Genomic DNA, 15,604 nt, shown 5'->3' on the forward strand with positions numbered 1-15,604 from the left:
AGAGGGAAGAGCTAAAGGTACAAGATTAGAAATAGGTCTGAAAATTACAGGTAGAACATATTATTATTATTATTATTATTATTATTAATATTTCTTCAAGCAATTCATCTGTTTCCTGCTGAAAATTGTTTATAATGAATGAAAGGAATTGTAACAGCCAGTCTCAATCCACTGTGGAAATATATACATATACATATACATATACATGTACATGTTTTGCCCAAGAGCATTTTCCCTTTCATCAAAAATAATGTTTTAGGCCACTGCAAAACATCTTTGCAGAATATTTCAATTCTAAGTATCTCATGAGATTTCATACTCTTCCATTAGAATATTCTACATTCGGTGGTCATGTGATTTACACATTACAAAAATGATTCAGGGCATCTGTAGAAATGGAAAAAGTTTCTGACTGCTAATGCATTTTCATGATTCCCTGCACGATACTATACAATCTAGTTTTCTGTATACTGTTTAGCTGAATTATCACTAAAGTATATGAAATGTCATATTCTTTAAGAGAAGAAATGTGATCTGGAATGTATCTCTCATTGCAGATTTTTCCTGCAGAACTACCAACATATCCTGGCCTTGGTTTTTGCTGTAAAGGAGATCAATGAGAACAATCTCATATTATCCAACATGACTCTGGGTATTCACATCTCTAACAGTTATTTCATGGCCAAATGGACCTACTTTGCTTCAATGGAGCTTCTCTCAACACGGGGCAGGTTCATCCCCAATTATAAGTGTGATGCCAAGGACTGGGCAGTATCTGTTATTGCAGGACCTACCTCTCACATCTGTCCCTTCATGGCAAACATTTTGAATGTCTACAAGATGCCCCAGGTAAGATTTGCTTTTGAAATAAGTGTAATAGGCTGTGAAAATCACCTTGAGGAAAAGAAGGATGAGCCACAGCCTAGACAATGGTCTGATAAATGAAACCAAACCAGAAATGTAATTTGAGAAAGCATCTCAGAATTGGCCCTCCCTAGTTCTCTGGAATGGAAAGGCAGGGGCGGGGGGAATCACTTTCTGATTTATAAGATTGATGTCAACCCTTGCAGGTAGTCCTGGCCAGGAAACCAAAATCATGAACACTAATACAACTGTTATTGTAAGGTTACAGTAAGAGAATCTCGCAGGTCTGAAAGCACTTTCCCCCTCCCTTGTTACATGTACAAAGTTATGTCTACAAAATAACAACAAATAACCAATAAGTAATTCTTCTTTTATATTCCATTTTGTGATTTGGAAATAAAGTGTCAATCCAAACAGGGATGAGCATAGTATGTGGTGGCCAGATGACATGGATATTTTTCGGTACTGAACGAGGTTTATTCCTCATTCTGAATCCAAACCTAGTAATATACTATGATTCCTTGACTTATTGAAAAATACACTGTATAATAATGTCAATACATTTTCATCAATACATCTTCTCAACTGTGTATTTATATTCAAATCAATGAATTATTATTTGGGAATAGTTATCTTGACATTTGTACTGCAGAATGACCTTCCTTCCTTCCTTCCTTCCTTCCTTCCTTCCTTCCTTCCTTCCTTCCTTCCTTCCTTCCTTCCTTCCTCTCCATGAACATTCCATAGTAGTTCAAATAATAATAATAAAAAAATGTAGTACAAATGGAAGAAAACCGCATAGAAATTTAAATAAAATGCTCAATGGATGAGTTATCATTAATTCCCTTACACCACATCCAAACACAGCTGTTTTAGTGGACTGTGAAAAGCTTGAAGGGAGCTTGGGAAAAGAGGAGAACTGAAAGATTAATACAGTAACTGGCTGACTCACCACACTATTTTTATTTATTTATTTATTTATTTATTTATTTATTTATTTATTTATCTTACTGATTACATTTCTCTGCTGCCCATCTCACACACAATGACTCTGGGCAGCCTACAAATACTAAAAATAGTGAGTTACTAAAACAATTCAATATAAATACATAAAAAATACAAGTACAATGTCTGACATATAAAATATAGCATATAAAATATGCAATTCAGGATGGGAAGCTCTTAATCTTGTTTTTACTCCCTTGCAAAAGTCCAGGAGAGTGGGGGGCTGTCTTACCTCTGGGGTTAGTTTGTTCCAAAGGGTGGGTGCTTTGGCAGAGAAGGCCCTCTTCCTGGACCCCGCCAATCAGGCTGTTTCTTACATTATTACATATTCTTGCTAATGTTTGCTACTACTTGGTAAACACAATCAGAGTATTGAGATAGTTCAAGAATTTCTTCTCCTTCTCCATCTCCTGAAATCAGAATAATCAATGAATTAATAAATCCTAAGTGAACATGGGCAATTCCATCAGCTGGAATGTGATACCAGGATTTCCATGGCACGTTCCATGGAATCTAGCAGCATTGTGGGGCATTTTATCCCTGAATTTAGTGACTTAAGTCTCTTTAAAGCATAAGGCACCATTTTTTCCTCTCCCAAATTCTGATCATGGGAAAAGTGATCCAAAGATTTAGCACCAGTTGCATTTCAGGTCACAAAACGTTTGTTATTGGTCAGCTGCATATTTTCTACTCAGGTTTGAAAGTGGGGAAGGAAAGTGTTTGATTTGTAGGATATTGCTCCTGAAATTCAGATAAGATAATACAGAAAGTAAGAGGCTGATACATTACCAAGTTGTGAAATAATTTAAATGAAAAGGAAGAAATTCATTCATGTGCCCTTCACTTGTGGGATTGCAATTTATATCCATATTTGCATGCAAATTGGTATGCATACAGATTATGAGATGAGAACTAAGCAAAACTGGAAGAGGTGTAGGGTCATATTGAACACCAAACAAGGTTCTTGCATTGCTCATCCTATCTCATCTGCATCCCACCATGACTTCATTGTTTCAGTTATTCTGCTGTTTCCTGTCAGGAGAAGACTAGCTAAATGCTGGGAAGGGTTTGCTTCAGGACCAAGAAGCTTTCGCCCTTAAAATTTGGGGTCCATTTTTAGTATAACATTTCCTGAATTAATGCATTTCTGAGGCCTCCAGCTTTGTACTTATACTACAATTACAGCTATTGAGTGAAAATTCTGCACATCAATTCTTTTTGAGTATGATTAGGTTAATGATTGCAAGGAAGACCATAGATTAAGAACAGCATTTTCAAACATAATGAATATTTCATTTTGGAAAACCATGTTCCCTGTGTTTTCCACATTTAGCTCATATATGGATCTTCTCCAATGATAGATGACAAGATACAAGCTGCTTTCTTTCATCGTTTTTTCCCAAATGGTGACCAACAGATCATGGGTATTCTCCAGTTGCTTTTGTACTTAAGGTGGACTTGGATTGGGCTAATTTTCCAACGTAATGAGAGTGGAGAGAGGTTCATACAAAATGGTGTTACTTTGTTTTCCCAGAAAGGTATCTGCTTTGACTTCATGCAAGAGATGGCCAAGGAAACATTTTCTAATGATCTTACAGGTGCATTTAAAGGTTTTCTTAAAATGTACATGATTATCATGAAGAGCACTGCGAATGTTATTATCCTATATTGTGAAAACCAGGTCACTGCCATTTTTAGAATGGTGCCCTATTTTACAGAATTTGAAGAGACAGCAATTAAGAGAAAAGATAAAGTTTGGATAATTCCAGCCCAGATGGAGTTTACATCAGTTCCCTTTCAAAAAATATGGGGTATGGACTTCTTCCATGGTGTTATAAGTTTTGCAGTTTCTTCTAAGAAGATCTCTGGATTCAACAAATTCCTTCAGATGAGAAACCCAACTTCAGAAGAAGAAGACCATTTACTGAGAGTGTTTTGGGAAAAGGTTTTTGAATGTTCTTTTCCTCAAGATGAGTTTGATGAAGATACTGGACGGCTGTGCACTGGAGAAGAGAAGCTTGAGAATCTTCCTAAGTCTGCCTTTGACACCACCATGACTGGGCAGAGCTACAGCATCTATAATGCAGTCTATGCGGTGGCACATGCTTTGACAGCCATGTTTTCATCCAAATCCAAACACAGAGCAAGGGCAAACAGTGGGAGACTGATTATTCTCAATCAAGAAACATGGAAGGTAATAATAGAATGAATGAACACTTCCCTTTGCTCTTATCTCTAATGCAATGGGCTGTAGCACTTTGGGTATAACCATTGAGAACACTGGGGTGATGATTTTGTTTCTCTTGCCACTCGATTTTCCTCATAGTTTCAGGACTGAGTGAAACTTTTGTAATTGGGAATATCTGGCTCTTTGTACATCACCCAGAGTCACTTGTTTGTGAGGTGGGCAGCAATATAAATTTGAAAAATAAATAAATATCGCTACAAGAATATAGAAGAAGAGATTAAGATGCAGCAGCAGCTGCATGGTTAGCAGAGGTTCAAAACATATGTGGCGAGTAAGAAACATAGATGAGGGGCAGAGGAACACTAATTCTATTATTGTGCCCAGTCATATGAAATGGATGACTCATAACTTAATACCAATGCAAATGATTCCCCTTCCTTCCTTCCTTCCTTCCTTCCTTCCTTCCTTCCTTCCTTCCTTCCTTCCTTCCTTTCCTTTCCTTTCCTTTCCTTTCCTTTCCTTTCCTTTCCTTCCTTCCTTCCTTCCTTCCTTCCTTCCTTCCTTCCTTCCTTCCTTCCTTCCTTCCTTCCTTTCTCATTAATTGAATTATTTTGCTTCTGTTCAGCTCCATCACTATTTGAGAACCATCTCATTTAATAACACTGCAGGAGAGAAAGTTTCCTTTAATGAAAATGGGGACCTAGAGACTGGATTTGATATTTTCAACTGGGTCACATTCCCAAACCAGACCTTTGTTAAAGTCAAAGTTGGAAGGATAGACCCCGTAGCTTCACCAGATAAGCTTCTCACCATTTCTGCACAGGACATCATCTGGCCCACCATGTTTAACCAGGTATTTCCTGCTCAGATTTCAAACTGTGCACATTCATCCTTTCTTGTTTTCAGAATTATAGATTGTAATAGATCCTGTCCTTCAAGTTGTCAGGTTTAAAACTGTGAAGAGGAAGAAATAATCACCAGAGATTTTGAAATACAAAGACTTAAACCACTGTATAGGAAGAATTAAAGTAATGTACTTATATCTCCTTATCAAATCTTTATGGTTTTTAGCAGACTTTAAACAAAGAGTCTATTCCTGCTGGTATTTCAAGGTTGCCGAGTTGAAAACAACAACAACAACAAGAACAACACACATTAGAAAGTTCATTAAAGTAATTGAAGCTATATATAATATAATTCAGAAAGCTTTAACAGTGAGAGTGCTAAAATTTTAATGCTTACTATATGTGCTGGGAGATTTTCATAATGAAGAGAGGGTATGTTTGGGAAATCCAAGGTTTCTTTCCAAACAGTGACACTGATTTTATTCAAGCTAGAATTCCAAACTGTATGCAATTGGAAGTTTCCTTTTCATTTGATAGGGGGAATAACTTTAGAGAACATTAGTTTTGCTTAAACAAATTGCAAAAAATGCAGTACGAACCAAGCTGGCATCTCTTTTCTTGAGGACCTATTCTAGTTGATGGTTATTAGGTGCCTCTGAGTTGAGTTCTTCACTAGTAACTATATGGATAAATGTTCACTATCTTGATATAAAAACTCATCACTTTTTCACAGGTATTCAAGCAATCACTTTCATCCCATCCTTTCAGCTAGTCCATTGTCTTCCTCTTCTCCTTGCTTCCAGATTTTTGGAGTTTCCATTTGCTAATTATCATACTAGGGGAGCAGTCAGGCTCTACTTGATCCAGGAGTGATTGATTAGTTCTTCTTACAATAGATGGTGTTCTTGGTAAAAATCTGGGAATTTATAATTTGCAGCTATCTACCATTTTCTTTCTTGTTCAGCCGCAATGTCCCCAGTTCCACAGCTGGCAAGACCATCACTTTCCGTGACTGTCTTGTCATAACTGTCACTGAAATATCCCCAGCCTTCATCTTTTTAAAGTTGCCATTTCTTTCCTACGGTTAATCTCTTCCATATGTCTTCTGCATACTGTCCACCTTTACCTGTTCTTGTGTCCTTGGAGACAAACTTATCAGCAACCTTTCCTTTGTTACTCTCTGTAGTGTGTGCAAACAAGCATGCTGGTAGATTTTACCTTTTTTCTATTAAATTTTTAACCCAGATTTTTTCATTTTCTCTTTTACTTTCATACTGAGGGCTGAATCACCCTTTTTCCTTCCTCCAGCAACAGGATGTGCCATCTAATATTTTGGGTACAGAGGAATTAAGATTCTCTCAGCCTGTCCTTAGGGTTTGGGTAAGGCTGTTTCTAGTCATGTGTTCTTTCCCTGCATCAAAAGCAACATTTTCCCCCATCTGCTTTATCTCATATAAATACTAGTTTGCTCTGGCAAGTCCCCCCCCCCCCAGCATCCTCAGGCTCTGCTTTCTTTCTTTAGTGGTCTTTCATACTAGGATTCTGGGCTGCCTGATTGCTTTTTTATTATGGGATGGGTGGTGTTCAGCAGTGGAAAGGAGAAATGTTGTTTAAAAAATGATTCAGGAGAGGAATAGGGAATGCTGTATACAGAGATATATACTGTGGATGTAACGATGGATGGATGGATGGATGGATGGATGGATGGATGGATAGATGGATGGATGGATAGATCGATTGATGGATGAATATTCTGCCAAGTTCCCCTTCATGCCCCAAATAACAGGAAGAATGATAAAACTGCTGCTCCTAGATTGTGTGATTATCGGAACGCTTATGCACTCGTTCAATTATAACTCATAAGCTTTTGCTTAGAAATCAATTTTAATGATGCAAAGCATTAAGTACAGAGAAATAGTTGTGAATGAGATTTCCCACGTGTTCCTACAATTAAAATCACAGTAACTTCAAATTCCCCCCCACTGCCCCTTTGGTATGTGGCCCCGCCTTCTTGTGCCAGCCGATGGCTGCAACTGTTCTTCATGGATGACCTTGGTGCAAAGGTTATAAAGGTCACAAAAAAACAAACAAACATAAAGACCTTGATGATTCACACACACACGCTCCCCCTCCCTGCTGGCCACTTTGCAGGCTGACACGAGTTGTACCAAAATGGATGCAAGGATGATCAGATGTTCTGGGAACATTTGATCGGGAAGCATGACAGCTTGCTTGTTTTTCCACCAGTCAATGAAATGCATGACCACCCAAAGGAAATAAATTGGTGCTTACTTTCCTGGCATGGATGAGAAGGAAAAAAGAAATGGGGGAATCCTGTGTCAGGGATCATGTTAAACTTGGTCCAGACAAAATTACTGACGATTGCTTTGGCCAAAGTAGAGAAAGGAATTGAAATCAGGGGAGAAAAAAAATATTCACCTCTATTTCCAGCTAATGTATGCATGGGAAGCAAATTCTTCTGGACCTCTACTTCCACACAGCCAAATGATGGTACCTTCATGTCCCCAATTCTTTGTGTTGCTATCTTCATTTTTGATTCTAGCTCTCATTCCGTACAAAACTGCCATTCATTAAATATGATTGCTCTAAAACATAAGGAGATTTTTGGACATCTACATCCTACACTCATTATTTAAAAGTGAAAGCCCCACTGAAATTGATTTTTTAATAAACCCCGGTTTCACTTCTTTATAGGTTCTACCTCTTTCTCTATGCAATGACAAATGCTATTCAGGCTACAGTAAGATGAAAATAGAAGGGAAGCCTTTTTGCTGTTATGATTGCCTTCCATGCGCAAAAGGGAAAATTTCAAACCAGATGGGTAAGAGTTGTCTTGTGCAAAACTATTCAGACTTCTTAACTGTGATTCAAGATACTAATATTTAAACATCCTATAACTGACTTCTAATGTGGTGACTGAACCAATGATATTGCTCGATAAATACTAAAAATGAGAGGATATTTCAGAATGTCCAAAAATACATGTCCAGTCTGGGTTGTTCTAGATTGTTCCAGATTATGGCTTCTCATTGCTGCAGAACTGAATAGAGATCAGTTCTGCAGCAAAAATGAACATATATATATATATATATATATATATATATATATATATATAATTAGTAAGATGATGGGAGATCTATAGATCTATCGTGTGTGTGTTTGTGTATGTGTGTGTAAAAGAGGAACAGGGAAAATTGGGATCTAGTTGCTGTCATTAAGAGCTTGATTCCATTAAATTGGGATCAAGTTGCTGTCATTAAGAGCTTGATTCCTTAAATAATACGATATCATGTAATAAAATTTTTCCTCCCCCATCTAACCCTTAACCATCTTTTGCTTTCCATTTTTTCAGGAAAGTTCTGAATGATAAAAGATTATTACACAAATCTTTATTAGATTTTGTCATAAGGCCAGTTCTTACCACAAAGCAATATATCTGTCTCAGAAAATTTGCTATACTTACAGCCTAGCCCTAAATATAAACAGGCATTACTTAACTAGGGATAAGTGAATCCCATTAATTAACTCTCAGTCCCACTACCTTCATATTTCTAGAAACCGACCTTGATGTTTTCTTTTTCCAGATGCAGTTGATTGCTTCCAATGTTCAGAAGATCAATATACAAACAAAGCTCAAAACCTTTGCATTCTAAAACAAACAACATTTCTGTCTTACAGTGAGCCACTGGGAATCACCTTGGCCACTGTTAGTATCTCCTTTTCGTTCATCACAGCCTTGGTGTTCGGCATTTTCATTAAACAACGGGACACCCCTATAGTCAAAGCCAACAACAGGAACCTCACCTACATTCTCCTCATTGTTCTCCTGCTCTCCTTCCTTTGCACTTTGCTCTTCATTGGCCAACCTGACCAAGTGAAATGTCTCATGCGACAAACTGCTTTTGGCATCATCTTCTCTGTTGCCATTTCTTGCATATTGGGGAAAACAACCATAGTTGTCCTTGCTTTCATGGCCACCAAGCCAGGCTCCAAAATGAGGAAATGGGTGGGGAAAAGGCTGGCCAAAGCTATTGTCCTATCTTGCTCCCTAGCTCAATTCACCATTTGTGTAGTGTGGCTGGCAATTTCTCCCCCATTCCCAGACTCAGATCTTTACTCCATGGCTGAAGAAATTGTCCTAGAATGTAATGAAGGCTCAACCACTTTGTTTTATACTGTCCTTATTTTCCTGGGTTTCTTGACTTCTATCAGCTTCACAGTAGCCTTCCTGGCTAGGAAGTTACCTGACAGCTTTAATGAAGCCAAATTTATCACCTTCAGCATGTTGGTCTTTTGTAGTGTCTGGATATCATTTGTTCCCACCTATCTGAGTACGAAGGGCAAATACATGGTGGCGGTGGAGATCTTCTCTATTTTGGCTTCTGCAGCTGGATTACTGGGCTGCATCTTTTTCCCCAAATGCTATATCATTATTATGAGACCTGATCTGAATAAGAAGGAGCAGTTAATAAAGAAATAATCCTGAATAGGGAGTTCAGTTTGCTCATTGGTTCAGTGGATTACAGCCTTCCCCCTGCTCCATCCAAAAATGCAGGGCTCATTACATGCTGGAGTTTGTTGATTCTGGAATCAGTACCAAAAATCTGAACATATCATCATCATCATCATCATCATCATCATCACCATCATCTCAACACAGACCACAAAGTTCTATCAAAACTCTGACACATACCCAAGAAGAAAATTCATATGCAGAGTTCTATGACCAGGAAAGACCTACAGCATTCTGTCAAGTGACACTAATTCTGGTTCCTTTGAGGACAATCACTACTAAAAGGAATAGGTATTGACGTAGAAGCAACTCAGATTTTAGAAATATGAGGAGTTGCATTGAAGTTACAGAATTTAGAAGGCATGGCTTTGTAAATAAGGTTTGAGAATCTTTTCATTATTCCTCCACTATGTGAGTTGAAGACAAGGTCCATCACTGATGAAGAGTATTTCAGGCTAATCTTTATTCTGAGGACTGATTTAAATAAAAAGGGATGATTAATAAAAAAATAAAATAAAATAAATCTGTGCTTGTTTGAAATTATTTTGCTTGTTTATTCAGTGCCAAATAGCCCTTCAGCTTAGAAGCTTTTAGACATTTAATTGTTATATTTCAGCAATAAAGAAAATAATAATAATTATGCTTCCATGCCTTATAAGCTCATCTTACTGTACATTTAGTGTTAGTGGTCTATATAAGAGGATGCTGTTAATGAAGGAAAACTGTGTGAGAAAGTAGGAAATATTTAAAAAATTACCAGAGAAATGCTTATATAGTATTAGGAATGTGAATTCTAATTATTATGCCTTATAGGTAAGAGAACAACAGCCAGTTTGGTGTAGTGCTTAAGGTACCAGGCTAGAAACTTGGAGACCATGAGTTTCAGTCCTGCCTTGAGCACGAAGCCAGCTGGGTGACCTTGGTCCAGTCCCACTCTGTCAACCCTAGGGAGGAAGAGGGAATGGAAAACCACTTTTGACATATTGCCAAGGAAACTGCAAGGTCTTGCTTGTGCATTTGCAAGGAAAGGGAAAGGGAAAGGGAAAGGGAAAGGGAAAGGGAAAGGGAAAGGGAAAGGGAAAGGGAAAGGGAAAGGGAAAGGGAAAGGGAAAAGGAATAGCAGAACTGTTACTAGGCCCATTTTAGAAGGTTATCCATGGTAGTAAAATACTAGGGCCAATCTGGATGCCTAAGACTACATATTTATGGAATTGCATCTCTGGGCTCAACTTCATTTCATCACCTCTGAGATCTTGGGGGCTGGGACTTCTTTTTCCCCAATAAATCACATTTTGTGCATTTTGGGTTTCTACTTGCAAAATGTCCCCATTCACCATCTATGACCCTTTGTTATAGTGCTTCAGAAGGCCAGGTCTTAGCAGGGCACTAATGCATAAAGCAGCCAGGGTCTCCACAGAATAGACAAAGTTCTGCATGATATGGGACTTTTCACAAGCAGTACTTAGAGAGTTAGTAGCATCCAGCTGCATAAGTTCAACTTCTGAAATATCTGATCTACAGGTAAGGGAAGGAGAGGAGAATGAAAGAGAAAAAATGTGTTTTCCATTCCCATACACATTTCCCTTTCCTTTGCAAATCTTCTATTGATGCCCAAGCTTATGTGAACTGATGCTATCTTAATTACCGAATGCCTTGATGAATGAGCTCTTTGACTTATTTCCTTTTTGGACTGATAAGTTATGCCTCTTTCCTTCCAACCATCAGCACTGGAGAGAATGATTATCTGCTGTAACAACTCTGCTTATATATTAAAATTATTACTCTTTTTAATATTTCTGTGTGTCAGTCTCTCTGTGCCTTTGAGTTAGTGTTGGCTCCTGGCAACTTCCTGGCAAGTCATTGCACATTTCTTGCCAAGGTTTTCTGGAAGTGGTTTGTCATTGACGTCTTCCTAGGGCTGTGAGAGAGTGACTGGACCAAAGTCATCCAGCTGGTTCTGTGCTTAAGTTGGGACTGGAACTTTCAGTCTCCTGGTTTCTAGCCTGATGCCTTAACCACTACACCAAGCTGGTGTTTTATATATTAGGTTTTATTTACCCCATTGGATTTCTGGTGAATGACTGTAATAAAGTTTTGAAATGAATGGTAAGAACTAAATGATATGTAGTGTGTGTGTGCATGTGAGTGAGTGTTTCGGTCAGACTAACTTTGAACTTGGTTTTGGAATTTATCCCTAATTTTGTAGTATCTTTGCACACAAAACTTGACAAAGTTGCATTCTTTTCAGCAAATTCTTCCCCTTTCCTCACATGCAGTATGGCATGTGTGAGATAGGTAAAGGTAAAGGTTTCCCTTGACATTAAGTCCAGTCGTGTCCGACTCTAGGGGGCGGTGCTCATCTCCGTTTCAAAGCCAAAGAGCCGGCGTTTGTCTGTAGACACTTCTGTGGTCATGTGGCCGGCATGACTAAACGGAATGCCGTTACCTGCCCGCCGAAGCGGTACCTATTGATCTACTCACATTGGCATGTTTTTCAACTGCTAGGTTGGCAGGAGCTGGGACTAGCAACGGGAGCTCACTCCGTCACGCGGATTCGAACCGCCGACCTTCCGATCAGCAAGCTCAGCAGCTCAGCGGTTTAACCCGCAGCACCACCGCGTCCTTTTATGTGTGAGATAAGAAACCCCAAATTACAATGTAACGATTCAGTGCTGAATTTGAAACATAAAGAGAAGGGGGAAATGGAACACTAAGTGTTGAATTAGTCTATAAAGAATGTAACTGCATATAACTGAGAGTGGGGGCTTGCCTGATCTCTGGAAGTAGCTTATTCCAAAGGGTGGGAGCTATTTGGAATAAGGGAAGGCCCTCCTCCTGGACATTGCTAATCAACAATCTCTCATAGACAGGGTCTGTAACATGCCCTCTCTGCCTGACTGGGTGGGATGGGTCAATATGATTGGGGTGAGGCAGTCCCTCAGATAACCTGGACCCATGCCATGTAGGGCTTTAAAGATGATAACCAACTTGTTGAATTGAACCTGGAAGCAGACTAGAATCCAATGAAGCTTGCACAGCAAAGGCATTATATGGGCCATCTTTGGGGCTCCCAAAACTGTTCACGTGGCTGCATTCTCAACCAGCTGTAGCTTCCAGATGCTCTTCAAGTGTAGCCCCATGTAGAGCACATTGCAATAGTCTATGAAGGAGATGACCAGGGCAGGAGTGACTGACCAGAGGGACCCCAGTTCTAAGAAAATGAGTAGCTGCACAGAGGCCCCCCCTGGCCCCAGCTGCCAGCTGTTCTTTGAGCAGGAGCCGTGAGTCCAGGAGGACCCCAGGATTCCACACCAGGTCTGTCTGGAACAGTGCCACCCCATCCAGAACTAAACATGGTGATTTTCCTGGATACTGAGGAGCCCCCAACCCACAGTCAATCCATCTTATCAGGGTTCATTTGAAGCCTGTTGTTCCTCATCCAGGCCCTCACAGCCTCCAGGCACAGAGAAGGCGTGGCAACAGCATAACTTAAGTCATCCGAGATGGAGATGTATAATTGGGTATCATCGGCATATTGATGATACTTCATCCCATGGTGACGGATGATCTCACCAAGTGGTTTCATGTAGATGTTGAAAAGGAGTGGAGAGACTACAAATCCCTGTGGCACCCCACAAAGGAGGGGCCGTGGGACAGATCTGTTGCTCCCTATCAACACCAATTTGGACTGGCCCTGGAGGAAGGAGGTGAACCAGTGCTAAACTGAATGTTCTGCAAAATTAATTCAGGAAAAGGAAAGAAACTCGAAACCTGGATACAGGGACCATAAAATCAGATGTGTAAAAAAAGAAAAGAAAGAAAAGAAATAAATTAAATGGGAAGTAGAGTAAAATCAGGAGGAGGAGGGGGGGCATTCTGTTGCTATGCATTGAAAATTGTCTTATATACCCTAAGAAATTCAGTTCAGGTCAGGATACTTTTTGTGTGTGTTTGCATGTTTGTGTATGGTTTTTAACTTTATGCTGATCAGGTTAATGAGTCACTTTGAAAAAAGAGTCAATTTGTGCTTGTAATTCCTGAAGAATCTGTTTAAACATTGAACCAGTAAGTGAAAATAAAAGAAAGAAAATAAATTATTTCCCATGGTTTGACAATGGTGCCAAAACTATCTGGTTAAACATGGTGGGTCAGATTATTTCCTCTGCAGAAATAGAAAGAAGCTTGTCTGGGGGAGCCATTGGAGCGATGTTTCCAACTTTGATTCGATGAAGCGAGTGGTTGGGGAACGTGACCCAGTTGATAATATCAAATCCACTTGCTAGTTCTCCTCTTTCATCAAAGGAAACCATTTCTCCAGCACTGTTGTTGAATGAAACAGTTCTCAGACACCTATGAAACTAAATGGACAAAATTGGTAGGAATGTTAAAAGATTGGAAATAATGAGCAAGTATGAATGAAAGATCTTTCTTAAGCTATGTGTCAGCCTCTTCAGGCAGACCAGTCAGCAAACATATTGCAGAAAAAATCTAGTTTTATTGTAGAGTATGAAAACAGAAGGCTGAAAGTCTGATAGAGTTTCCCTGTAAGGCAGGATTATTTGGGGTCTCTTTCTCACACTCCCTTCTTTCCCAGGACAGAGTTGTCATTTACTTTCTCTTGATAGGCCTTCTGATGATGTTTGCGTCCATTTTCAATGGCATCTCTGCACTCCTCTACATTATGTTTAGAATTCCTTTACCATGCATGCAGGAAGCAATATCATCATCTAAGTCAGCTAAAGCTACTGTGTTGACCTAACCCTTCATGAAATCCTGATTACTTTCTATTCCTCTGGAACTGTGGTGTACTCCAAATGTCAGTAACAAACAAATAACTCTCTTCTTGTGGTGGTCTGCCTGTTCATTACTGCTCAATGCCATCCTATTTCATTTTTTATGCCCCATCTTGTACTCTTCTCCGCATTGCCCACTGTCATCAGCCTTGCTTTCCTCCTAAAACTCATTTTCCTCTTGAATTAACATTTGATATTGCCTCCTTCTCATCACTGTTGTACACCATGTTTAGATATAGCATATTACCCTGAACTATTTAGGCAAAATCCATCCCTCTTTGAAGATCTGACATGTCACTTTGCTTTTATTAGCTATACATCCCAAAACATCAGCTGAACACTTACATGGCTTTTGGATCAAGGGATATTTACATCCATTCCATTTTTACCTGCCATGGCTGTTCATTTAGAGTTCTGAGACCCCAGGCATTTCCTCTTTTTCTGCATTTGGGTTTGGATGAAAGCATGGCTTGCAGAGCATGGGTCACCACATAGACAGCATTGTAGACACTACAACTTTGCCCAGTTATACTAGATTCAAGCACTGATTCAGGAAGGGTCTCCAGTGCCTCCTCACCAGTGCGTTCCTTGCCACTGTTGTCATGTAACATAGCATTTGGGAAAGAACATTCAACTGCATGTTCCCCAAACAGTCTTTTCAAACTGTCTTCTTCTTCAGAAGTTCCCTTCCCTTCCCTTCCCTTCCCTTCCCTTCCCTTCCCTTCCCTTCCCTTCCCTTCCCTTCCCTTCCCTTCCCTTCCCTTCCCTTTCCTTGAAAATGCACAAGCAAGACCTTGCAGTTTCCTTGGGAATATGTCAGAAGTGGTTTGCCATTCCCTCTTCCTCCCTAGGGCTGAGAGAGAGGGACTGGACCAAGGTCACCCAGCTGGCTTCATGCTCAAGGCAGGACTGAAATTCATGGGCTCCTGGATTCTCGCCTGGTACCTTAAGCACTACACCAAACTGGCTGTTGTTCTCTTACCTATAAGGCATAATAATTAGAATTCACATTCCTAATACTGTATAAGCATTTCTCTGGTAATTTTTTAAATATTTCCTACTTTCTCACACAGTTTTCCTTCATTAACAGCATCCTCTTATATAGACCACTAACACTAAATGTACAGTAAGATGAGCTTATAAGGCATGGAAGCATAATTATTTTTATTTTCTTTATTGCTGAAATATAACAATTAAATGTCTAAAAGCTTCTAAGCTGAAGGGCTATTTGGCACTGCATAAGCAAGCAAAATAATTTCAAACAAGCAAAGATTTATTTTATTTCATTTTTTTATTAATCATCCCTTTTTATTTAAATCAGTCCTCAGAATAAAGATTAGCCTGAAATACTCTTCATCAGTGATGGAGCTTGTCT

General features: G+C 39.3%; 1 protein-coding gene across 1 annotated transcript in view; it reads left to right on the forward strand.

The window, feature by feature from the left end:
- Positions 1-9,403, forward strand: part of LOC134496966 (vomeronasal type-2 receptor 26-like) — a 33,759-nt gene extending 24,356 nt beyond the window's left edge. The window contains exons 4-8 of the mRNA XM_063302681.1: positions 672-849; positions 3,203-4,063; positions 4,683-4,910; positions 7,618-7,744; positions 8,508-9,403. Coding sequence (XP_063158751.1) covers positions 672-849; positions 3,203-4,063; positions 4,683-4,910; positions 7,618-7,744; positions 8,508-9,403 — 2,290 coding nt within the window. The remainder of the gene's footprint in view (positions 1-671; positions 850-3,202; positions 4,064-4,682; positions 4,911-7,617; positions 7,745-8,507) is intronic.
- Positions 9,404-15,604: the final 6,201 nt, after the last annotated feature.

Source organism: Candoia aspera, chromosome 4 (assembly GCF_035149785.1).
Source record: "Candoia aspera isolate rCanAsp1 chromosome 4, rCanAsp1.hap2, whole genome shotgun sequence".
Classification (NCBI taxonomy): Eukaryota; Metazoa; Chordata; class Lepidosauria; order Squamata; family Boidae; genus Candoia; species Candoia aspera.